Source organism: Spodoptera frugiperda, chromosome 18 (assembly GCF_023101765.2).
Source record: "Spodoptera frugiperda isolate SF20-4 chromosome 18, AGI-APGP_CSIRO_Sfru_2.0, whole genome shotgun sequence".
Taxonomy (NCBI): domain Eukaryota; kingdom Metazoa; phylum Arthropoda; class Insecta; order Lepidoptera; family Noctuidae; genus Spodoptera; species Spodoptera frugiperda.
The window spans coordinates 5007701-5035572 of NC_064229.1; the positions used below are offsets into that span (position 1 = coordinate 5007701).

Sequence of the window (27872 nt, forward strand, 5' to 3'; positions counted from 1 at the left end):
TCTTCGAACTGGCATAACTTCTACATGATAACTTATACATGTTACCCACATGCTGCAATTGAATCTGAAAATACATTTAATATTTAAACCGTCTATCTATGTAACGGTCGCGGTTGGAATATGTATGTCGCTATAAGTGTAAATATAAGCTAAAGAAAATTACGTTTTTATGAGATAGGGAGCAAACGAAAATCACCTATACAGGCTATACACACATTAATCTTCGATTTGATAGGAAAGCAACTCTCACAAGATGTTTAAAACTTACCCAAAGAAAAGTAAAGCTTAAAAAGGTTTTAAAGACTAGTAATAATGCTATAAGAATTAAAATACAAAATATAAATAAATAATATGATACTATTTCCCAATTGATAATCAAAGGCATTCGATTTTTTTAATCGATTCTTATTGAATCGATAACGATTATTTTTCAGTAAAGCAGTGAGCAACACTAGTTATTATTTATCGTCTGTGTTTGTGCGTGCGTGCGGTACGACGGCAGGCAAACGAACGAACGGAGGACTGAGGGACCCGAGGATCCGAGTTTACCGAAATAATTTAAATAATATTAATTCCTACAATAATAAGTATTGTTCAATTCTCATCTGCGAAAAATGCACCTAGCATTGATATTTGATTTATAATATCGCCCAAAGCCTGACGTCCTGTAAACAGGCAAAATGAGTAATTGGGCTAGAAGGATGCATCGGCGAGCTGCTACATTGAGCAATGTGGTTACGTCTTGCGGGCATCCCAACTCTCTGCCGTATCCGAGAAGACTAGAAAAAGTCAAGTTCGGTGTTCCGCTACATGAAGTCTGCAAGGATGATATCCCTGGACCCCTGCTTGTTAGTATACCTGTGCTTTAAATACTTTGACAACGCCCTGAGATTTTTGTTGTTCATTATTGCCGTGATTACCTGGATTGATTGGTGCACGTTAGGTAGTCCTAGTGTCACATCGCCGTTGCCGTTTGCGAATTTTCATAGTATGGATGAAGTGGTCAGTGTCGTGAATTTTTTCATGGGTTAAAAAAATGTGTGGTGTTGTTTAGGTGCTGATATTGAAGCTAAATAAAGAAGCGCCGTTGCGACGGGACGTGTTCCGCGCACCAGGTCATCAGGGTGCCATGAAGAAGCTTATACATTTCCTCCAGACAGGCCGACTGGTCAATGTGGACAATTATTCTGTCTATACTATTGCCAGTGTGCTCAAGAAGTTCCTCAGGTACATCAAATTCTATAATACTTCTCAAATAACTTAATAAAAAGAAGATTGTCACTAATATAACATGATCAATGTGCTTTTAAGTAGTTTTGTGTTGTCTACAAATTATTTACTTTGGTAGCTAATATAATAAACAAACATCACTACCTTTCTACAATCTGATAAGATTGAAGGTAAATATTTTTGTTTGCATTATCAGAATATTGATAATGAGTGTTTGACATCTACTTGCTTGTATTCAATAGTTAGTTCCTGAGTGGGTGATGTACTTTTTTAAATTTAATAGTGACAATATGCTAGACAATAAATAGTAGCTCCTGGCCCAGCTGGTATAATGGGGATATGATTTTTTTATTAGACTAATAATGTTCTTGGTATGAACATATCTTGATATAGCCTGTTCCTATTTTTAAGCATGAGTTACTATTTGAAATAACTAGTTACTAAGCTTTTAAAAGTATGTCTTGTAGGACCATTGATCCAATGGATACATTCTGTATGATAAACTACTCAGAACCCACTAAGTCTAGCAAAGAATCTCACTGTTATAACTATAAGACTATAAGCTATACTTATAACAGTTTATCCATAATTCATAAAATAATATCAATATTATGTCCAATAGTATTTATAATTGTAGTGTTCAGGTGGGTGGTGTGAGAATATTGCTTTTTGTTTAGGAAAATCCCGGGTGGTGTGTTTGGCCGAGATGGAGAGATGCATCTGTTTACAGCAGTGGAGCTACCAGAGGAACAGCAGGTTGATGAAATACGCAGGTCAGTGGAATAAACTCTTAATTCACAGCGATTTTACCATCAACCATTTCTCTAGTCTAGTTACTCCATAGTAACAGACTCACCCTGTAAGACAAATGCAACCGCTAACAGTATTTAGTAGAAGTTATATCATTATCTTCTGGATATTCAAAACTGGTAATCAAGTATGAGTTCAATAATACCATTGTAAAATAATTAATTGTCCCAATTTGTTAGAATTCATGTGTGAAACTTTAAAATTGATAGATACACTGATGATGTGAAAATAAATTCATATATGTACATTTAATTATCAAGTATTTATGAAACAGGTATAAATAATTATTCAATTAGTACACCTACTTAGTATGTGGTAAAGGTGATAATAATGTGACTCAAACAAGAGTATCATGCATATACCTAAATATATTTATTACTGTATAAATTAACTATTATCTGTCTCGGTAACTTATTGTAACCTACATTGTTTGGTAAAAAGTTTTAGCTTTTTTTCAGTGTCTCGAAATTTTCTGTGCCCAGTATATGGCAATAGATTCACTCTAAATTACATGGGACTTATAAACACAAATGGTGAAAAGTGGATGTACATCGTACAGTGGCATTACATGCTGTACTGTGCACCTCTGTCTGCCTTTTCTTGGATGAAAGGCGTGACGATGTATGATATGTCAAAAGTAAACTACACTTGCGTTGTTATTAAATTAAAATTCGTCCTACCTTCTTAGGAAAGAAAGGTAACGTTTCTTGACAATTTACGCCAAGGAAATACAACTTATAACACAAATTCCTCTTAAAATGGACATAAAATAGGGTAGGTGCACCGTTCTATTTCATTGAAAGTGATCCGTCAGTTAAAGTTAACATACATACATAACGTCACGCCTCTTATCCCCGAAGGGGTAGGCAGAGGTGCACATTACGGCACGTAATACCGCTATACAATGTACACCCACTTTTCACCATTTGTGCTAAAGTCCCATGTAATAGGGGGTGAGCCTATTGCCATATCCTGGACACAATTCCAGACTCCGTGCTGCCACTCCTCCGAGAAATTTTCGAAAATTCGAAAAAAGCCCAGTAATACTTTGCCCGACTCGGGAATCGAACCCGAGACCCCTTGTTCGGCAGTCGCACTTGCGACCACTCGACCAACGAGGCAGTCAGTTAAAGTTAAATTGTTCGGAAATCCGGAGAAAACTAGGTGATGGAAAGCCTCCAACTTAGTTGTGTGTCTATAACGATACTATTCAAGTGTTTGCTGGCTCACTACATGGCACACTACAGAAACATTGATACATGTTAAATGTAGCTGAATTATAAATACGAATTCACATTGATTTTTGTACGTATATAAATGCTAGGCTATTAGTAGGTATCTCGTATGATATATTTTATAACGTAGTCGGGCGGCGCTTCCAGCTCGCAGGCGGCGTGCCGTAAGCACGCTGGCAGCTGGTGGTAGCTACAATTTGAAACTACTGTGCTGCATATATGTGTTTGGACTTTTACAGTCGGTTCTAACGACACCCGTGGGAAGAGTATGTCGTGTAGAATTATTGACCCAATGATTAGATTCTATATGATAAACTACTCAGAACCCTCCAAGTCCAGCAAAGAATCTCACCGCAATCACTAGCAAAGAATTTAACTTTTAGGGGTGACCAAATGTATTCTAATCTGCTGACACCATACAGCTTTATGTTCATTAATAACAGTTATGAGTATGAATCAATGTATGAGTATTATTGGAACTAAACAGAAATCGACACTTGATACGAGAAAAAACATGACATAAAAGATTTATAAACATAATTTGGTATCGCGATCCGCAATGTTTACCTGCTTGTGGATTTTCCATGCGTGTGTATAGAATAGAGCCAAGCTAGAAATAACGTATTTAATTTTAACTTTAATGTAATTCTATTGTATAGCTCTCGATGTAAAGATGGCTATTAAAATGTTGACCTGCCTGAACCTGAACTGGATTCTGGATGAACGAACGAACGATTTAAGTTGTTTTTTTTTTATTGTAACCTTGTCCATAGATGTGATTCTTAACAATGTAACATAACAAATGATTAGTCAAAAAACGCTAAAAACACGCTTTTATCAAAAGTAAAAAAGTAATTATAGATCGTTCAAACTGTGTCTATTTCTGGACTGAAATGTAAACTGCAACTCGGATTTTCTTTGCGAGATCGTATAAAAAAATGAAGAGATCCGCAAACGAACAAAGTTCACCGAAGTCGCCCAGATGATTAGCGTGCTGAAATGGTAGTGGGCAGGGCACATAGCCCGGAACACCGACGGCTACTGGGGTAGAACCGTAGAAAGGTTCTCGAGTGGAGACCGCGCATCGGACGTCCACCTACAAGGTGGACAGATGACCTGCCGCCGGATGCAGGTCGCTTCCAACCGGCCTATCTGGAAGTTATTGGGGCAGGCCTATGTTCAGCAGTGGACGTCTTGTGTCTGATATGATATGATAGTGAGATGAATATTAAAATAGCATTTTAAAATTGTATGTCATTGACCTTGTGAGCCTTTAAAAAAATTTACACACACACAACTTCACGCCTTTTTATCCCCGAAGGGGTAGGCAGAGGTGCACATTACGGCACGTAATGCCGCTATACAATGTACACTCACTTTTCACCATTTGTGTTATAAGTCCCATGTAATAGGGGGTGAGCCTATTGCCATATCCTGGACAGAATTCCTGACTCCGTGCTACTACTGAGAAATTTTGGAAAATCCGAAAAAAGCCCAGTAATACTTTGCCCGATCCGGGAATCGAACCCGAGACCCCTTGTTCGGCAGTCGCACTTGCGTCCACACGACCAACGAGGCAGTCTTGCCTTTTTTTATTGCATCAATAAAATAAATATTGATGTAAAAATGCTGAAGAATAACCTCCTATACTTACTATGTTGTTGGTTAATACGTATTTCCTCCCTAGAGAATTTCTTTACTAAATTACATTACATGCTCTATAGTCTTCGGTCTTAGTGCGAAATATTTTTTTATATTTTTATATTGTGATGATATATTATTGTCTGTGCTTCCTTTATAATTGCATCTATATAGGTACTCTGTCGTTATGTACCGTTTGTTACGCTGGGGCAGGTATAGGACTTTCACAATACACCAGTATTATGGATAGGAACAATGGTTGTTTATAGAACACCCGACCTGAATTTTGATGCGCATACGCATAGTAACGGTGCGCTTCGGTTGCCATGGACGTGATGGTAAACAAATAAATCAATTTATGCTTAATGGGTAATATTCTTATTACTTATTCTATAAGTTTCTGGACCTTAAGTTTATGTGTGTATATGACTGTAGAATACGCGCTAAGCACGCGGTTTATTTCTCAATACTTTATCCAGCTTTAGAACAGTAGATAGACGTGTCAATAGTCCGGTTAAGTAGTCAACAGCCTTAGCGTGCTGAACTACGAGTGGTCCTATCAAAAAAAAAAAAAAAAAAAAAAGATAGACGTGTCCAAGACAAATGTAATTGGTCATGACACTGCCGAAAACGATCGCAGCTTCAATTTACCAAGGTTTTTGTTGATTCACTTTAAATGGCAATGCCCTGTTCTTACGGGCAGAAGGCATGGCGTGACATTTTAGATTCGGAGTCTCGATAAAATAAATGTCGCTTTAACTCTTCTTGCTACAGCACAAGTAAATCGACCTTTACAAGATGGAGCGCAGATGGCGGTATTATTTTACGAAACAGTATAAAAGCAATATTATTTTAATGTTCCTTTTATCCCATAATATTCGTGATGGACTTTTAAATGTTGTTTGCCCTAAAAAGTTTAAAAGGTAGGTGTGGCTTATCTGATATATTGAGCGTGAACTCCGGGTTCAATATGGACACGTCGTGTTTGAAGCTAGTCGACCATTAAGTGGCCATGTACCTCGTTAGGCAATACAAGCGTGATAGCTTTTGGCAGTGGATAAAAATAAAACAAAACCAATTTGTTGTAGAATCAAATAATTTGAATTTGGATTAAGAATCGATTGTTTATTAAATAAAAAAAAAAGATAAACGACATGGCCGGCTCTAAATCGGAATTAAAACGTCTGACCGTGAACTTCCGATTTCTAAGTCACGGTCAACGGCTATTTCGTGTTGAATTTTCTTTTTTAAATGAAACCACTTCGTCACAATGGTTTTATCTGTTCATTCTCTTGCACTGGATCCATTACAACTACTTTCAACAGAATTAATATTGTAACTAATGCACAAATTGTTGTGCTAATCTTATATTGTCTGCCACATAAGTCGGTTGGGTAAGGTATACGAAGGTGCATGATTCCATCATGGAAAACTATTGCTTTCGCATAATTAAACTTCATCAGTGCGAATTTAGACCTTTAAATTGGTCAATGTGTAGGTCCTCTCACCTAGAAGACTCTTTTCCTTCAATTTTTCAAACATATTTAACGCCTTGATCGTAGTATTCCTGCAAGTTGAACTCAACAAGTCATAAAATATGAAGACGGCACCATTCATTGTATAATCGGAGCAGCATTGAACGTATTAACGTAATCGTTGGTTATTCACGCGTGAAGTCGACGCCTCGAACACTCATACCGCATGTTATATTATACAACGCCGTCTTTGAACTCATTGATATAAATCTTATAACTAACCGAGTTATTTGTGCGGTTTTACCGTGAATTATTCATAGAGGTCAACGAACTCCAATGGTTTTAATTTTCCTCTTATAATTGGGTCACTTTGATAACACCATGGAAGTAGGTACCTATGTTATGTCGTAATCGTAATACTAACCAGAGAATTAATAATTCGATTTAATTTAACCTATAGTATATTATGTAGTAGTAGGTAAAGTTGTCAATTTGTAGGTATTTATTAATTGTTGATTTATGAAGGAAAACGTTTGAATTAGTATCTTAATTGTATTGCAATAAGGTTAAGATTTTTATAAACATATCGTGTGTGTGGTCGCGTGGGTATTTCCAATATTGCAAGTATTTGTTCTAATATCACTATCATTAGCTAGCATGCGATTCGTTTCTCTCAATTGAATCGCAGAATAGATTATTGTAACATACTAGGGGTTTTTTTTGGTTTCACTCTCAATAGTTCTCACCATAGTTATTGATAGAATTAGTTCAGGTGGTTTCGTGTTCGTGTTAGATTTAGCATAATGCAAATAAAATAAAAAAATAATGTAAGTTTGTGTTCGTTATTATTCGCAATCGTTACTATTATTACGAATCATCCACTTACGGATTTTATAATACCTACTTAATGTATACTTAAAAATAATTAAAAACTGCGCGTGCGCACCATCTTGAGTGCTTTAATTTTTTGCCAGTTAATTAGGACATAACGTTACGATATTATTTCCCTGCCACTTCTTGTAAATCAGAGGGCCTAGTGCGAGTTTCTTTTTTACATTATAGTGATCGACGGATCGAAACATTACCGCGTTTAGCTCTCTAATTGATTGGTTAATTGGAGCTGACCAATCAGAGCGCCGAACCTCATAAACTTGTTGATCGCTTCAACGCAAAACAAACAATGCAGTTTTAAAATTGGAAACTGAGAGATTAGGCAACGGTTTGATGAAAGTTGTCGCATTTTCTACGAGTGACCTCTGCCAAGTTAGTTACGGGCTGATTTTCAGTTAGCAACTTAGGTCTATAATATCTTTTTAAGGTGACCATGGGCAGAATGGTTCTTTTCGAATGATCGTGTGTGAAGTTATGATAGACTGACTTGAATTTAGTCCTATTAAAACCCTAAGCCTAAGCGTATCTGCCATACCTATTACTGGAAGGAAATATAACAGCTCCCACATAGGACCAATTTACTTTTAATTCCGTGGTGCTTGACGACTTGGCTTCTTCCAGTTGTGCAATCTCTTTGGTCTGCCTTTAGGCTTCAGTCATTCTGTCTTCTGTGTTAAATTTCACCGAGGAAAGTGGAAACTATCGTTTTCTTTTCTTCTCCTCTAATATCTTCTGATTTATTTCATTACGGGATCCAAGACAGTTATGTCTGTCTTTCGGACGCGCCGGAGTTCAGTGTTCCGGTGTTTTCATGGTTGTATCTGTTGTAAATCCTGGCTTACAGAAGTTGCAGCGGTAAGAGAGCGCGTGACGTCTCTGGTTACTTATTAAGAACATAAAATAAATTATATCACTGAATTACTGAAAGATTTTACGGCCTATTCCTCAATTGTTATTCGTACTTGTAGAACATACTAAGGGTTCATATTTCATATGTGATTATTTTTCAGTTATTGCAATTAAATGTTTGTCCACAGACTGCTCCTGTCCCTGCCGGTGTGCACGCAAAGACTGCTGGTGCTACTCTTCGGCACGTTTCGGGTGATGGCATCCAACGCTGATAAAGCAGGTGAGACACACTTCAATGCTTTTTCAGCAAAAAATGGCAAGTTTAGGCTAAGCGATGAAATTTTGACCGGTGGAAGTTAAAATACTTCATTGGAAAATTCTGTTAATCTATTTCTCTCGCCTCAAAATTACAGCTGGCTAATCAAAACTTGAAAATGTATCATATTTCTGCGTATCTTAGTACAATATAACATAAACTTACGTAAGCAACCTGGTAACTATTATTTTGATGAACAAAACACATTGATTAATATCTCTTTAATAACACACGGAGGATGTAAATTATTATAACCCGTGTCCCACTTCCCGCAGCCGACTTTCGCTTGTAGTTTTTTGTTCTTGGCTTACACAATATTAATCCGGAGAGATTAACGGAAAGGACCTGCATTCAATTCACAACTTACCAACACTGTCAGCTTACGTCATAAAGCCTGCTAAGAATTTCACACAATGGGTATTTACAGTGAGGCCACTCACGAAACAATCTAATTAAGATTACTGCAAATAAAGTTACTCTGAAACGAGTTTGCAAATATTTGGTTTGACTAATTTGTAACATCGTACACGCTACACGGTACAACAGAATTTCTCACATACCTGCCTGAAGATTGATACCTAGTTCTGATGAACGCTTGTTATGAAGATATGTTACGTACATGACAATGTAAGCATTTGGCAGTGGCCTGACGAAAGTAATTAGTGGTAATTATGGCAATAACACGCGAGCCTGCGTGGGCGCGCGTGATGCAACGGCTTTACATTCATTGTGTGATTATTTAATGTTTCTTCAGAACGTCTCGCTGGATTATTTGTTGGCCTAGTTTGTGATGACGTCTTCGTTTTATTAGCTTTGCTCGTAACCTTTTTGATCTATTATATATTTATATTAATTATTTGGGTCGCGCTGTGGTGTCCTACTTTTGCGAAAAGTCGCGAATTCATGGGAAATGTCACTGCTTCCATTGACGCAAAAATATTCCATTTTCTCCAAAGTATTTTTGTCAGTTTTCCTATGTTTATAGATTTTCCACGATCGTAAATAAGGCGATTGTATATCATTGTGTTTTGCATGTAAATGCATGAGTTGTGGAGTATAAACTGGTCGAGCACATAACTCACATATTCCCCTGGCAACAATCGTGAATGCCGGTACGAAGCGCGTTCGTTGTACTGCACGCTGCACGTAGCGTTTTAATGCCTATACAGTTTTCCGTCACAATGTCACCGTCGCCGACAAAAGCGTCGTAGTGTGCGATTGTCAGGCATATACGGCTCACTTGGGCTCTATATCGAGCCTTATTTAATGCGACGTACGTCATTGTTGTCGCAGGTACTAATATGTAAAATATTATGTTAATATCGCCTGTGTTTGAAGATACGAGCCGAGCTCCGGCGTCATGCTCCAATTGTGACAGGAACTGCTCGTTTAAGACTTAGTTTTGTGCAGTCGTATTGTTATCTTATGGCTTTTATGTTGGGAGGTTGTCTATTTACATGGTATGGTGTAACGGGTGTTTACGATGGAGTAGAAAGAGGTGGAATAAATAAACTTATCTAAGTCGACTTTTTTTCGTTTTAGGTATATAGAAGTCACATCTTACTAAAATTGGGTCATTTTTCCACAATACAAAGTAATTGCCTCCTTTGTAAATTAAACAAATTAATAGCAATGTTTAAATTATTATTTCTGTATCACAACAATAACGTGCGACGTATAGTTTTTATCGTGTGTTGTACTGGGAAAATGCTTTGTTCGTACCCCTTTGCGTGTAACAGTGCAACGCCACTCGTGCATTATCTTACAAGACTTCTGTTTTCATGTAAAACATCACTAATTCGGTGTCTGTAGTTTAAATTACAGTAATTTGCCTCTTAAATAGATGGTTTTTATATACTACAATTAGATGTAACAGTGTAGTTGAATGACTTTACTGTGAATCCAACAAAGAAGGGTAAAAAGTTAGTTTTCCGCGAATTTCTTGCGCTGTTCGATTTATTTATAGGTTTTTTACTTGACAATCGCTGTCTACTTTGTAGTTAATTGGATTGTTTCATCAAGTTATTGGATGCGGAATTTAAGTGGCTGCTTACATCACAATTTATGCGTTACTTCTTGGTCTAGTGATTGCAAGCGCCACTGTCTGTCTAGTGTGTGATATATGTACGTTTTTGAAGTTGTTATATGATTTGCCTTTAGTGCATGTGCAGCAAAACTTCTGTAATTTATTTTACTGGTCATAAAGACATTTGTTTAAGGTCTTATATATCGTGAAATAGTTTCCGATAATCGAAATTAATCCTAATTACAATTACAATATAGTTGAATCGTGCATTGTATTGTTTCTAGGTACAGGTATGACATCCGAAGCCCTGGGCGTGTCAGTGGCCCCATCATTTTTCCACTCTTGCGTGTCGGACGGCAAAACAGCCACAATGGAGGACGTTCAGAGATTCAAGGTTGGTTCAGACATTACCTTTCATATGTCACAACACGGGAAAATGATTTAATGATCCATAGTACCACGAATAGCCGTGGAAATGTTAAATATATAATAAGATTATTGATTCCTGATAGTTTGTTCGACGTTGCCATGGTATCCTATGGAATAATACACTAATATCCTTGCCTAGTGAGTCATTGGTGACTTACCTTAGTAAATTCACTTCATGGATGTAACCTTGTCAAATTATGACTAAGTACAAATGATAATTTTATCATTAAAATTAAAAAATCCTTTCAAAGAACAGCAGCTGGTTAATTTTGTGGGGTTAAAGGCTGATGGCACCATATTAGATGAAAAGTTATTACTAACGTCGATTAATATGTGTATAAGGGGAGTGAATGCGCTTTGTAAAGTGATACATGTATATGTAGCATACGTGATAGCTGCACCATTATCGAAGATTAAACATATCGAGTTTCGGTGTAATCACCTGATGTGGACATTTGGAAACGCGGTTGTTTTGGTATTGTACGACACATAATCGTATAGACAAAGCTATTCTATGTAGGTTATTTTTTGTCATTAATTTATGATACTTTTGTTAAAAGGTTTGATACTAGTCGTTTGACATTAATAACCGATTTTAATATCTTTATTCATTAGTTCTATGGAATTTTTTACAATAATTTTGGTCTATTGAGAGATTTAGGATCGAAATTGGTTGACTGACGTTCTTTACAAGCGTGTTATTTGACTATCAGTCAAAGTATCATTGGGTTTTTCAGTATGAAAAAATATCTGTCGGCAGCAGGTAAATAACGCTTAGTTCTCATGACGAAATTAATATCGTAGTGACGTAAAGTGGGCGTGGTGCATGTAAGCGATCTTTCGGTTTGTGATATCTGCTAATCTACGATGGTTTAGATAACAAAGTTTATCCTTTCGCTGAGAGGAAGGGAAAATTGAATTTCTGGTATGATGAAAACGTGGCACCATGCTTTCACAAATTAGTTTCAAATTCTAACAAAATGAAGAAGTTCTTCAGTTCTCCTCTCAATAAAGTTGAGGATATGCAACATTTACTGATGGGTTGTGTTTCAAAGGAATAGGAACCACAAAAAAAGAAATTTAATTGCTGTAGGTATTTGTTGAGTGAATCAGTTTCTTATCTTTGTTACTTTCTTTGTTATAGTAATGTGCTTAAAGATGTGCATGATATATTTATAATGACAGATTATGTTTATAAAGGCGTATGGTGGGGTTTTCAATTGAACAAAAAAAAAACATATAAAAAGTGTAACATCACTCGTTTTACTCACACTATATGCGAACCTATTACCTTCCACGAATTACCGTGCTATGGCTGAGAATTAGTCGAAAACTGAAATACTTACTCAATATGCATTGGTTAACTTAATCTGGGAATCAAAACCATTAACAATCGCGTTTTGCAACCAACAAAAACCATCTACAACAATGAAAACTGACAGCACAGTGTGAAAGACATTTTATACGCGTTAATATAATTCAAATTGAATGACTTGGTTATAAAAAAGTACATGTATTGTATCGCAACTATCATAAGTCATTGTGATACGAAATCAATAAAGTTCCAACAATAAATTTAACTTGAAGAAAGGTAACAAATAACAATCATCGTTATCGCTATTCATAGTCAATAAACAGTTTCTTTTTTTTATCAGCAATGTCGAGTGAGGTTCTAATAATGTTTCCTTATCTGATAAGACGATTTAAATTGTAAATTGTCTTCGTACCGAGTCTTGCATTGAATGCGTTTTAATGTTTCATTTTATAGGTATATTTTCTTTTGTGTTCTATTAAAGTTTTCTACCAAGTTATTTGAAAAGTGGAATTAAATAATATTTGGCATTAAAAAAAGATCTTCGACTGTACTCGACTGGTTTCAAACCACACCGGGCCTCATAGTCGTGATTATGCGAATAGTTATTAGTACATGCATGACTGCCCACCATATTCAGAGTCATTTAAGGGTTACATAACTCAGTCCTTAGCAATTGCTGTTAATATAACTTAAAATTACCAAGAAACTATAAGATCACACCGTTTCTTCAAAAGTTAATCTGAAAGCCTATCTGATAGGAAAAAAGACTAAGCTATGCGTGTGAACGTGTCTGCCTTACTTAGCTTTATCTAAGCCTTATGTCAGAACATTCCACGTTTTTTATGGGCCATTGCGAAGTTTGATGACTTTGCAAAGTGACGTCACTTCGTTACATTAATTAACCTCTTTCGTATCGCATATTTGCTAATTGTCTTTGATATGGATTGCGGTTTTAGTTCTTTGTCTGGTAGTCTAAGCCAATGTTCAGATGGCAAGCGGTTACAACTATAATATGGTGACTGGTAATTAGTAAACGATATTTAAACACGTGATTGTACTCATATTTATAAACAACTTTCCCAAAAGCAACTTTTTGAAAATTAATGAGTATACAAAAAAAGTTTCTTTGGAAAAGTTGTTTGTAATCATGAGTACCATCACGTATTTAAATATCGTTCACTAATTACCAGTCACCCTATATGCATTTTATTCAGCCTAAAGCCTGACGTTGAAAGGCCTGAATAAAATGTATGTAGTTGTTAGAGCTCGTTATCAAAACGCCGCTTGACGCTTGCCATATGAACATAGGCTAAGACTTGCGTGCCTTTGAATAATTATTATAGAAGATATTTATTGTCTGTGAAAATTTATATGAGTTTTCGTCAGGAAGAGTTATGATTGATGACTTGTATGTGTGGGGAGACGCAATCTAGATCATAATACTTAATATTGTAGCTTATTTACTAATAAAAAATAGGTATTAAGGTACCCAACAGATTAGGTAAAGGAAAAAGTCTTGATATGAAACTTTGAAGTGACGTTTCGTAATGTCACTCGGCATTATTACTGAATAAGACATTCATTGTTCATTCTAGAATGTTCTTTTTCATTGTTGTGATCTATATCTCTCTAAAAAATATGCTTATTGCATTATCAGTATTACAATAAATTACAAGATTCAGTACCAACCAAGAACCTTTAAATAATCAGTACCAAAACAAAATAGACATTACTCATAAGTTCGTCCTAAGTATTGTCCACATCGGTTGTTTCCATTCGATACAATGTAATATATAGGTACACATGTATATTATAAGATGGTAACTGTACATAGCTTTATAACTGTGTTCACTAAAACTGTATAACATGCGGCTAAAGGCTGAAGTTAGCGTGAGTATATCATTATACAATCGATCACTTTACTTTCCAATATGTTACTTATACTTTGGCTATTAGTAGTGTTGGTACTATCGGCAAATGTTTTGGTGACCAGGCAATAAATGTTATTCCTTTTATCAATAAGCCGTGTCTATAATTTTTGTTCGAATAAAATTACTTATGATTTGCTAAGAGGTTTAATCTACCTATGTTGTTTTGTTTTGATGAAATGGTAAAGGATTTGTTAATCTAAAGAATTTAATTTTTTAATAATGCTACATCACTGGGATTTTTCTTATTTATATTTCCTGCTATTTTTCGTGTCGGATGTCAAAATTAACAGACCGATTACAGGTTATTGAGAATTTCGTGATGAGATATTAAATATTAAAATGTCATATAGTTAAAAAATTACTTACTTAAATATACTTGTAGTTTATTACCTGTGTACCAATAACTAGTCCGATAGTACATAGCTTTAGCTACCGGCTCCCATTATTTAAGTTTTACGCATTTTTAATGCGCGTAACAGGCTTGCTATTTGATGTTCCACGCTTTGCATGTCTTCTATGCCTAGTTATGAGCGTTAGTTATCGTTTGGTGAGGAATTATTCACGCCCGCACGAATATACTACTGAACATAACTCATGGACATTTGCATAGATTTAGGATTAGATATTTTTGTGTACTTTAATACTCGAGGAAATTAACAAGCGCAACTTTAGTCTATGTGAGAAATTTTCATTATTTGGGTAGGCTGTAAAATATGACTTATAGCATCTCAAATAAAATCGCGAATTCTCCATCCTAAAAAGCAACTGTGTATCTCCAAGTCCCTTTTGCGTTGGCTGATGCCAGATCCGGGGCTCCGGCTCGAAAAGCAGGAGTAGGAACCGAGTTTTAGTCAGTTAGAGTCTGATACTCCCTCTCGCCTCGTCCAAGGCAAAAGTCATTGGATGATTTTCCGCCCTCAAAAAAGAAACTCCTTTTTGCGTTCGCAGTTTTTGACATATTCTTTTCTTATGCCCTTCAATATTAAATAATTATGCGCCTTTCTCATTTATCTACTAATAAAACCGTAATACAAATATCCCAAGTAAATTCTAATTTCAAATGGCGCAACATTGAAAGACTAGTTTCTTAACAGAATGCTTGCGTTTGTGTTCCTTATCAGTGCGCTCGGGAACATCATTTATTTTTTAGAGACAACATTGATAAGCTTGATTCATGGATTCCTTCGCGTTACTCACTTCCTGGTTCCCTCTCAACATTTGTTCACTGATGTTGGAGAATTGTTTACTTACGACATTTTTCAAGTTATGATCTTTGAAATCATAGACAATTTACTTAGTGTTACAGTGTACAGGTGACAGAAATTAGGGCGGTAGACGAGTTCAAAAGGTTTTCAATTATGATCAGTCGTTGATTGGCAACAGTTACCTACTAGTTTTTTACGGTTCCGTAGTAAACAACCTTATAGTTTCGCCATATCAGTCCGTCTGTCTATTCGCAGTTTTATTTTAAAACATTTATATGTAATTGTTTTTCTAATCATCTTTTTATAATGCGTTAATACTACTTTGTTCTTTCCAACACTTTCCGATGCTTATTTCGATTACGTAGTTTAGTGCGCATGATTCATTATCGTGATATTTGTGTTAATCTATGTGTTTGCAATTTTATTGTTGCACTTGTAATTTACGGATTCGTAATTTCGTATTTAACACTTTGAGTCATAAAATTATTGCTATGTCTATATTTATTGTTCTTGTAGCCACGTAAATATAATCGAACTGCTTTGTAATAATCATAGATAGTACCTAAGTCCATAAAGGTATAGTTTATGATCGTTAAAAGGTTTGTATGTAGTAACTTTTTCTAGAAGTATGTTTATTTCTTAGTTAGTAAATATTTTATTGATAAGATGGTCTTCAAGTTCTAAAGGTAAGGTAAAATACGTATTTTTGGAAGAGTTCGTTGTAGCAGTAACAAAACTAATGCAATATTTATGTCTAAGCAATTGTTACGGTAGCACTAAGACCATCGTCGACCAAGTGCCATAATAAATAAATATTATATTGTTAACAATGGTACATCCAGGTGGCGACAAGGATCATGCGTCAGTTGATCGAGCAGTTCAGCGCGGGCGACCTGTTCGGCCGGGATAACTACGAGTACTACGCCCGGGTGACCGGCCGCATCCTCCGGGTGAAGGACGAGTGGATATGCTCCTTCAGGGACCCGCCGCCGCCCCGGCATCACCGCGACCAAGAGGCTTATGCTAGTAAGTCTATGTAATATCACCAGCTTCTACCACCGACTTCACCCGTGCGCCAAGGACTAAAATTACACATACAAACTCAGTGGAATAATTTCTAGGCTAGGCCAAATTTCATCCAAATCCGTCCAGTAATTTTTTCGTTAAATTGCATCAAATATACATCTACACTTCCTCTCAAACTTTGGCATTTATAATATTAGTAGAATCATCAGCTGAATGACATATTAGTGGACGTTTCAATCTTCCCTTGGGATTACGAGAGAGCCTTGCCATATACCGAGACCCTGAGATAGTCAGTAAGAGTCTGACACTCCCTGTCGCCTCTCCAGGAGTTATTTGGTGTATTTTCAGCCTCACAAGAAATACCGCTTTAAGTTCGGGTTGCCATAATCTCCCTTAGTTAGAGTTTTACAGGTTAAGTCATCAAAATCCTCATAATCTATTGCCCATCTTGATTTGCTGGCCGTAGTTTTAAGAAAATAATTACTGGTTAGTAAATATTTCTTGGAGGAAATAAGAAATGTGCTGATTAAATATTACTTTAATTAGCTGACTCTGATATCGACTCTTCAGGCCTTCTGCTCAGCTATGTTTTTATATAATGATGCCACCTCATCCGCGCATTTTTGTAAAATAATTCCAAATAACCTAATTAGAAAATACATAACAATTAAGACCGGCTTTATTATCTTTTTTTCTAGTACAAACTACAATACAAAAATACAATTAACACTAGAAAGTGGCATTTCAACATTTTCAATTAACATAAGTAATTTGGATAACGACTTACACACGTAAAATATCCTCGCCACTGAGTGACACTTAGCTATAAGATAATATTTAAAAGACAGTACGTCAACACTTAGCTACCGTACATATTGTAATAACAATTAATTATAATAGACGAGTCCTAGGCCCGACAACCGTTACAGTAGGAAATGAAACAACATTTTGATTCGATACCTATATTAAAATGTACCGCCTACATTTCACTAACTATAATATAAATAAAAAGTTCATGAACCCTGTAGAACATTGTTCGATTTACTAATCGTACCTAGGTTCGAACCGTTGCACCTAGACATGCGTCGTACCTAGACAAACGTCGTACGTAGACAAGCGTCGTACGTAGACAAGGGACGTACGTAGACAAGCGACGTACCTAGACAAGCGTCTCTTATCGAGTAGATTCGGCGTTTGTAACGTAACGATACATATGTATGTAAAATATTATATTTGTATTAATGAAACAAAAACCAACTACTTATTACGCTGCACATTTTCGACTATAAATTAAGATGTTCCCTGAGATAATTTTAAGTTTTATTTGAACAATGATACATGAGAAAATCATTGAGACTTTGTTTTGCAAAACACGGAAACTGAGCTTCGTGTGTTATGAGAAAACTTAGTCACAACACTCATTGTTTCCGAACTATTTTTATTGGATACGTTCCCCATACCGAGGTCTTTATAAAGATATACATTAAGCCAGAAACACGAACATCTTCTAATAATTAATACACGAACACGTTTGACTGAAATAAATCGTTAAAATTGTTCGCCTTTTTAAGTTGTGTATCTTTGTTCGCAGGACAATTGTCTTTGGAGGCTGAGAAAACATGGTTGCAATGCGAATGCGATCGTTGGGGCAACAAATTTAATTTAGAAGGTAAATATTACAAGTATTCTCTATCATTCACCATTCTATAGGATTTATATCCTAATAAAATACAGCATTTTTCGCAGGTCATCCGAATGAACCTCGTTTAAGTTGTTAAAATATCTAGTCAAGTTACAATATTCATAGCAAATAATATAACGTTTTGGTGAGTTTTGCAGTCAGTTTGTGAATGAGTTCAATAACATCACATCTTCCATACTTCATATGATTTGTTTTAAACTTGGGTTTTGGTAGCACAAAGTTGGTAGATTAGGTTTTGTAGACACCTCACTAATGTTGGACCCGCGTAACTTTGACTCCATTTTCTAGTAATATTCGAGTACCTGGGATCACTAACCGGGTGGGAATAATCTAAAATGTACTTTAATACTATGGCTATAAGTATCATTAACTCACGGCGTATCTCATAGAGTCAGTGCAATCACTTGCCACTTAGAAGAAACGGATGTTTGATTTCATAACAGTGTTATTTTGCAAGCATTCTCATAACTTACGGATGCGATTTTATCAATCTTGCCGTTGAGTTATGTGTTGTCATTCCGTACTGTGATAATCTTGAAATATTTTTTATATCTATAGAAAATCAAAATCTATATTGACCTTTATTCCAATGCCTTAAAATATACAATCTATTGACTAAGAGTAAGGCATTTAACGATATAGGAAACCGCACTGGAATGCTTGCACCGTACAATAACAAAACGTACGTGAAACAAACAGAAAATGTCCTCATTTTCCTTCAATTTATAACAATTTTGGAATACAAAAAAAGCTTGAATAAAGTGAACCTAAAATAAAAAGCACTTCCTAAATACTATCGTCTACCAATAATTTTACTATAAAAAGGGTAAATCTAAATATGCCAGAATATCAAGCTGCTCTTAGTGAAAATTCTTTAATACAATTTCAATCCTATTACCTTAGGATAAAGTATCTACAAAGTTTATCCAATTCTGTAGTAGATTTTCTACCCTATTAACTTGGGATAAAGTTGGAAAATCTGAAAGGTCTTTGATGAAGTAGCTGAACGACTATTACTATTACTTGTAGCAGTCGGATCAACCTGGCAACACTATCGGGTTTGATATGTCTTGCCAGTAAAACAGATTTTCAACCTTAAAATTTTGGGATAGAGTTGGAATTGCATCTTGTTTGAGGAAATATGTTGATGTGCATTGATTGTAGAGTGGTCAGTTGATTGCCTCGCAGGGTTGTCGAAGTCTGAGGAGTGCCAGTCGATGCCGGCGCTGGCGGGAGGCGGGAGTGCGGGCGCGGCGGGCGGAGTGCTCGGCATCATCCCTGAACATAGCCTGCTCGACTCCTGCACACGGCTCTCCATATCTCTTGAAGAAAGCGTCTTTAAAGTACGTCAAATGTTTATGAATACATATTTATTTTTTCGTCGTCTTCAGTTCCTTGTAAAGGGGGAGGGGATTTGACAGGGGATTTAGTCCTTGAGCTTTTTATGCACTTGTATTGATTGTTTCTGTGTATTATTAAATTATCTTGAATAATAAGATCTCTGTAAAGAAAAATGTGTAGAAATCAGTCCACACTATAATATTAAATTACGTAACAGTAAAACGATTACGTAATTGGTCACAAAATCCAAAACCAATGCAGAGTTAAGCTAATTTGTATTAAGAATAGCTTTAGCATGGTATATCTTTTTAAACACTAGTTAGTACCCGTAGATTAAACCTTACCTGGCAGTAAGCAGGTTGGTGGCCACGCAGAATTATCAACGTTAAAAAAAACCTCTTAGAACAATTGTTTATATAACATTAATCCGTATTAAGTGCAAGGTTCCAAAGTACAAGGTTACACAAAAAAATAAAAAAATATATTTTATCAAGATAAATTCAAGTCAATAAAATGTAGTTTCACTATCGCAAAAAATGGGTCAATCGAATTGGCAACTTGATAATGCAATAAATGATCAGTTTATAAGTAGCAAGGTGTTAGTAAGCATTACTTTTGTGTAATCGATTACAATGGAAGATTCTGGACAAGTAAGTAGCACTAGGGTTGAAAATATTGCAAAGAAGTATGTGCTTATTGCCAGTAAACCTTCTTATAAAAAATAGGCTTCTTATAAATGGGACTTAATTCTTAATAGGACTGACATAATTGTTGAAAAGTGAATGTTACATTGTGTCTGTGCACATTTGCCTATCCCTTCGTTAATTAGACGGCTTCACGTTACGATGCGATATATTGTTATGGCATATTAGGATAGAAACGTTGCAATTGTATTTTTGGTTTTGTACAACGATCAAACATTAGTTTTCGTTGTACAACTTTCTTGAGACAATACATTACTATGTGTGACTTAAAACTTGATTAGTTCCTCGTCAATTAGTTACGTGAGTAAGCCGTTAAACATAAATTAATTCTCTAATTTCGCGTTAAATAATTCCAGGTATCAGTGAGTTCGTCATCTCAATCATCGCGCAGCAACTCGAGTCCCCACATGACTCTCGAGGAGTTGCGAGCCATCAACAAGTACGCAGAGAGCACTAAAAGCCTCTCCTACCTACCCCAGGTATGTTACCAATCCGTTATATTACAAAAATCTTCCATTTCCACCTATTCTGCTAACCCCTTAAATTGATTACTATTTTCGAAATTGACTCTTGATTATCCTTGCCTCTATCTATGTTAACTTTATTTTCAGAAATCATTTTTAACGAAAACTTTATTCATACATAATGTACCTATATTAATTTGTAGTCTCTATGAATCTCTCTATTGCGTATACAACCAAAGTACTTTTTTTTTTCAAAGTTAATTTAACTAAAAAAATGATCTCTGAAATAATTCTACTTGTCCATATAAATATGTATTCAAATTGATCTGATAATAAAATGTAATAAACTCCATAATTTAATGTCATAAAATAAAGTCTGTGACTTGGTATTGCCAATATCAAAATTTCCAAAAGTTGCCAACGCAAAATAAATCATATTGTATATGGACGTGTTTGTATCATTTAAATTGAAACAGAAACATGTATAAAAAGTATTATTTCAATTCTAGCGCTCACTGAAGGACATGTTTTATAAGACTAAGTGATGGTGAAGAGAATTTCTCCATATCCACCTGTAGATTCTAAGTCTGTTTCCCCTGTTCTGTCTGACTAACGTGGACAACTAGCCAAAAACTAACAAACTATTCAAAATTGTAGTACAAACGTTTCGTAGGAATTATATGAGATATTACATACAATACAATGTAGCTGTACATAGGTGTTCATCACTCTCCAATTGGCAAAGATAATTTATTATATTATTAGTGTGAGACTCGTATTCGCCAGTCGTCCACGTTTAATTCTCTTGCATGAATAATGTCTGTTTTCCTGATAACTTAGGACAACTTGTGGCTGATCTGTTAGTTGTTAGATATTTCCTCTTGATATACATATACTGATGTACTGGTTACACCGTGTGACAGGATACTGTGTGGCACAATGTGCTTACAAAGAGCTCGGTGTGGCGATGCACACACACACAGCTTGTAGCGCACTCCATGGTGCAGTGTGGACACCCGGGACGAACACCTTACAGTTTAACTGTGTCATATTTATTTATTATTATTTCTACACAACTCAGGAACAGTGTACTCAACATTACAGAATATCTTTCATTGAAATGTAACAATGTAATAACAATTTCAATGGTAGTGGTATCCTTGTGGTTCCTATGGGCGAGCTAATGTTCGATTCATGATATTGACTAATGGTAGAAGTATAGTTACTAATGAAGTATTAACATTCGTACCATGTTGTCGTAATTAACCACAGATTTATAACAACTTCTTCAGTATGGAAAGGATGGAAATTAACCATTTGTTGGCCGACTTTACTGTTTTGTGCTAAACGATGTGCTCCGGTTCGCGAATACTCGTACCCGCCTCTAGTCGTGACCCCCGCTTACACAAAATTTGTTTTTAATAGACTCATCTTAATAATGTAATTTATATCAGAACTACTTGTTGGTTTAATTTGACATGTTATTAGAAACCCAGTATCAGTTTTTCCGTCTTTTTACTTAGTTTACATATTTGGGCAACAAAACGTTAATTAATAATGGCTGCCTCAATATGAATTCATTAAAATATATCTTGCCTTCTGAGACATGGAATTCAAGTGTCGAATAGATTTACGCACAATAGGTTATGATCGTGTTAGGGAATGTAGCGGGCGTCGGTAGGGGGGAGTAGGGTGTGAGCGCGGGTCGTGGCGGCGCGACGTGACGGAGGCTGGACGTGCTGCGTAGGTGCACGAGCGGCAGCGGGCGCGCATGCGCACTCGCTCGGAGTGGTTCCTGCAGCCCGCCGCCTCGCTGGACGCGGCCCGCGCGCGCGCCGGTACGCAGTCCGCCCCGCCGGGCCCCGGCCCGGGCCTCGCCCCGGGCCCCGACCCGGGCCCCGCGCCTGCGTGTCGCCACGCGCCCTGCGGGGAGGCTCGCTCGGAGAGCACGGCTCTCTACGTGCTTGTCGCCTGCCTAGAATTTTTGTTTTGAACCTCGCGCACCGGTACTGTGAAACTGTGTTCGTTCGCTTCGGTGCGGAGAGGACTAACCTGCCGCGGAGGCTTTGCTCGGGCTCGATGTCACTGTAGCGTCGCTAGTTGTCTGTCGCATTCCACTTGTTGACGGTGGTCTTAACTTTTGTAAGATTCGCGGCATCAGACTATATTTTAATGAAATCTAGTCGGTAAATGTTAAACAAATGCTCGTTGAACGCCGGAAACGTACACATATTGAAGTTGGCTTTGTCATTAGCGGAGCTAGAAATGTACGAGACGATGTAGGATAGCTAGCAACGTCCGCTTCGGGCGCGAGTGGCAGCCTGGCAGCAGCAAAGCCTCCGGCTTGTACTCACAGGGCGATCGAACGCTTTGTGCGGCTTACGCTTTGGGCGCATCGCATGTGTCACCGCACTGATGTCGTACATGTCGCACGCATCACTGCATCGCATGATCTGCTCTATGTGTTCTGTCCCTTCCTATTGTCTCTTCATACTACACATCATACAGATATCTATGGTTACATTAACTTACGTCTAGACAGATGTAGATACCGCTTATATTGTACATAGTGTTGTATTGTATTCCATTTATCTTGTACATGTATTATATACAGTTTATATATTGTAAATAGTCGTGCTGTTTGTTATGGACAACCTTGATGTTTAAAACAGTAGCAGTAACAATAAAAGACGAATATAAATGGTTGAGGCAGCTTTGCCAGCACATAGTGTATCATCGAGACTCATAAAGCGCATGTGTATGTTCGTTGTGACGTGCACTGGCTTGGTCACCACCACGAGCCATGCAAATGTACTGGACTGCCACCGAGAACAATGCCAAGTTTATCACACGTTCATTGTACATTGTACTATACCATCCAGTGAATGCCGTACTGTGTTATATTTATGTTGTGATGTGCTAAGATCATTTTGATCACTTGTCAACGCTTCTTACCTACACTATGAGAGAGCAACGTCTATTTATAAATATTATTATATTTAAACATTTAATGGGGTTATTTAATGGTTTCTCACTATATTAGTATTTGAGTAATAATTTTCAATTTGGTTGGAAATAAGTCTTTGCTTTCTATGAATTATGTTTTCAAATTTTGTTACTCATATTTGTTGAATGTTAAAATTATTTTTTCATAACTTGTAATGTTTGTACAAGACAAAATTTGGAAACATTTTAACCGTTTTTATTCATTTGCTATTTGTCTTAGAATGTTTAATATTATAGAGACACATGCGTGCTCTCGCTGTCTATGAAAGATATGCAAAGTGTAGCAGAATACAATGCAAGGACCTTGCTGATGCTGACACAGATCATGAAACTGAATAAATTTCGTTCAGCACTCTTGGAAACTCAAGAAAAGTATAACTTTCCATGGAAATAGTCGCAATTTGTGAAAATGTCAATTGTCTTGAATTTCCAAAATGATTAAAAGTTAATTTGTAGAACAATGTCATGAATATGAGCCTTAGTGAAACTAGTCGATTTCCTCGTCAAACAGTTACGTGAGTAAGCCGATAACATATAATAATTAATTTAGTATGTCTCACGAAAGTTACAATAAAATGATGACTAAAAGTAGTTTGGTAACATGACCTGAGCCCTGCAAGGTACTGCGTGTATTGTGTTAGACCGTGTAGTAGACGGTGGAGTATGCATGTGTGGAGTGCTTGTGTAGTGAGAGGGGACTGTGTACAGGTGGCGGCGAGCGGCGCAGTTCGCGGCGGCGGTCTCGGCGCTCGCGCGTGTCGTGCCGCGCGCTCACACACTCCGACACTGAAATCCCGCTCACTCTCCAGCCTCGTCAAGTGACCGCCTGACTCAAGCCCTGGACCGAACGCGACTCTCTACTCATATGATGTTCCCTCGAAAAACTTTAACTCAAACTAAAACCGTCATTATCTTCAAACTTCTGACATTTCGGTTTTTAAAACGAAACTGATGGTTGATTGATTGATTATAAGTAATTTGAGATCAGTGAAGATAATGATTTGTTTAGTAACAGTTAAAGTTTTTCAAAGAAACCCTACGAAGAAATACGTTGTCAAATCTAATGTCAACTACAACTCACGATTGTTGGGTTAGTCTAATTGCACTGCAAAGTTATAAAACGGGAAATGGTTGAAAAATGTAAATTTCGTTTTATGTAAAAAGAACTTAATGAATCAATCAAGCTTGTTGACATTTGATTTGACAACCGATGCATTTGGTCCCGTGTATTTTAAAATATCTGAAACATTATGTTAAACCTTTAAAATATGTGCGCGGAGAGTAACAAAATGTAAATTCTAATGTCAACGGGTAGATATTTTTATAAAAACTCCTGATAATTGATATTAGATACTGTGTTATGTTTCTCGAAACAACACAAGGTGAGTACTCCATTTACTTGTTACTCCGTGTACGAAGGCATTATGCCTGCTACTCGCATTGATACTGATAAAGATGTTCCTTACCATACCAGACATGTTTGATACAATAATTCTTGAGAACGTGTCACTTACCCAGGATGGTAATCATGAAATACGGACGAACACCAGAAACCGTAAGGAATTGTTATAAAAATATGAAGCTAGAGGTACCCAGTAGGTAGAAGAGTTGTCAGTCAGTATTATCCGAGGCTCGCCACCTCTAGCTAGGGTAGTACGGCGCGCGACCGGGCCCGGCGCGATACTTTTTTCTAATAAATAAATTCGTGGAGTCATGTGGGTGTTGTGCTGATTTACTAAATAAATACATATATGTGATAGAACGTAGTTTGTGCGATTACGAAGTTTGTACATTTTTATAGCTGATGTTGTACGCTTTAGGCCATCATTCGTCATTTTAATGTCGTTAACGAAATTCATTGTAATGTCACGTCATTTTTCGAATTCTATATTCGATTGAATTAAATGTCAACCCAAAATTATTATGCTCTCTATTTTATAAAAATGTTATTGATGTTCGTGGCTAAAATTTATTAAACGAATATTTATGGAATTTAACGTGGAAATTGTTCACTATCTAAATTATATAAACTGCGTTCGTGGTAAAACATCACACATTACATTGTACACGGATCAAATGTTTGTACGAGACGTGATTATGGAAACAAGCAATCGTTCCTGTGCCATTTAAAATGTACCTTCAGAAAACTTTATAGTATTGACGAAATGATCACAGCTTAGTATTTGGAGGCAAAAGTGTGTTGGCAATGTCAAATTAATATTACTAAACATTCCTGAGTATAAAAGTAGCTAGTATAATTCTTATTTAACTAAAATAATTACTGTTCAGTTTAAATGTCCCGATACTAACGTTAACAAACTACATTATTTACTTTGAATTTGCATTTCTTTCTACCTCAGTTACACTTAATTTCTTCAGTATAACGATTGCGCGATATAGATAGTACTCGTAGATACTGCATCCCAGACATGCCAAAATTATTGATTGGCTCTATGAAAATTGAATACAGGTGTCTGCCAAATTTGAGCCAGATAGAAAAGACTGAGCTATGTATAGAAATTTATCTTTCCTAACGAACAAATACAATTGGAAACTACACGAAGATAGTTGTCATGCAGTCACACTCACACATTGCAATTATAATGTTGTCTATTATTGAATAGTACAAAATGACATATTATACAGTTGTCGAATTTTTGAATAATGGTTGTTTTGTAACTCTCTGTAAATATCTACAATTGGATCTTTAATAAATTAACATAGGTGCTAGTTTGTTCAGAGATGTCTTATGAGAAAATTCATTTAGTTATACTTATGTTGACATTTAAAATATATTATTATATTATTATCTCCCTTACATCATAATTATTTTCACATTAATTGTAGGTCACTATTAAAATGTAATGTTATAAGTTTATAAGACTCGCAATGGATCAAATGTTTTTGTTAAAAATTATTGTATATACTTGTGTCATTGTATGCACATGATTCGCACATTATTTTTATAAAATGTACCTTTTATTTGTAAGATTGTATTTAAGACTGTTTTAGGTTAAATTGTTTCAATGCAGGTCGAAAGCAGTTTTCGTTATGTTATGTAATTGATATATAATCGTACACAAGTGTCCGGGTTTAGTGCCTGTTTGCTACTGTAGATGTTTGTGTATCGAAGGCAGCTCAAAGTAATTTTATATTCGTTGTGTAATTACGTATTAATAAGTATTAGCACTCGGCTGGTGGTAACATCGCTGCTACATCACGGCCATATTAAGAAGTACTTTTTGTTGTTCGTTTTCTTTTGTCATCAATACGTTTTGATACCTTAACGAGGTATTCTGTGTCGATGATAGTATTCCCTATAATTGGCATGGTTTGCCGACCTCCCATGCTGTATACGAACATGTTACTGGTTTTCAAATGATGAGCAATGGCGGCCACTGTCGTCTAGTGGTCCCGTAGTTGCCAAATAGTAAACGGAAGCTATATATTATAACCTGGCTTGCATTTTTGGATTTGCACGTCCAAGTTCCTGTGTTCATTGATTAGCGTTAGGAGAATAAACGAATGTCGTAGTTTAATGTGTAGACTTTGAGATCAAGAGACTTGTGGTTGTTGCGATCACAACACAGATAGCGGTACCGTCAAACGGGACCTGCCCCCTTGTGATAGCAACAACGACAAACGAAATTTTTGTAAATTATAAACGTTAGCTTATATTTTTTCGTCTTCATTCAAATGCGTCCTATATTTGTTTATATAAATTAACATTTTTTTAAAGTTATTATAACATTTAACTAAATACTAGTAACATTTTTGTATTGTACATTAATATAAGTTGCTCTAAAGTTTAGATAGTATATTATTTTTGACTTTATAAGACTGTTTATATGTTATAATTTATTACTAACCCTCGAATACATTGTCTTATCATTCCACCGACTTAATATAACGACACCAGTTGCATTTGAGTATTATTTTTCTGTCATTAATTTATAACAGATCTCGGAGCTTTAACAAAATTATTAAAGTGTTACTAGCGATTTATAAATTTATAAGTGATTAATATTATTTTATTAGGAGAATACAAGTTTCCTGTGAGCGCGTGCAATGCTGGCCTATGCCTATAGGCTACTCTAGCATATTATTGTTATGTTCGAGTGTAACTTGGGAATAAATTTAATTCCTTTAGTATTATCGTATTACGGTATTTGCTTATGTAAATTCAGTTTGTATTTTCACATTATATTTGCACATTTTTTCTACACAAATTATAAAGAATTACACATGAATAAAAATATAACAATTTACTATTGTC

At 36.1% G+C, this 27872-nt stretch overlaps 1 protein-coding gene across 8 annotated transcripts; it reads left to right on the forward strand.

Annotated features, from left to right (window-relative positions):
* Nucleotides 1-466: 466 nt before the first annotated feature.
* On the forward strand, nt 467-27864 carry LOC118281702 (uncharacterized). Of its 8 annotated transcripts, none has more exons than XM_050700276.1 (12): nt 467-848; nt 1055-1227; nt 1908-2003; nt 8320-8411; nt 10758-10867; nt 14096-14107; nt 16196-16379; nt 17971-18048; nt 19270-19424; nt 20483-20605; nt 22338-22428; nt 24305-27864. In XM_050700276.1, exons 1-12 carry the CDS (start codon nt 681-683, stop codon nt 24424-24426), a joined length of 1404 nt encoding a protein of 467 aa, XP_050556233.1. In that variant the 5' UTR covers nt 467-680; the 3' UTR covers nt 24427-27864. The 8 variants fall into 8 exon arrangements, with proteins under 8 accessions (XP_050556233.1, XP_050556231.1, XP_050556235.1 ...); XM_050700274.1 differs by having other exon boundaries at nt 19255-19424; nt 22338-22596; nt 24305-24450; XM_050700278.1 differs by lacking the exon at nt 22338-22428 and having other exon boundaries at nt 19255-19424.
* Nucleotides 27865-27872: the final 8 nt, after the last annotated feature.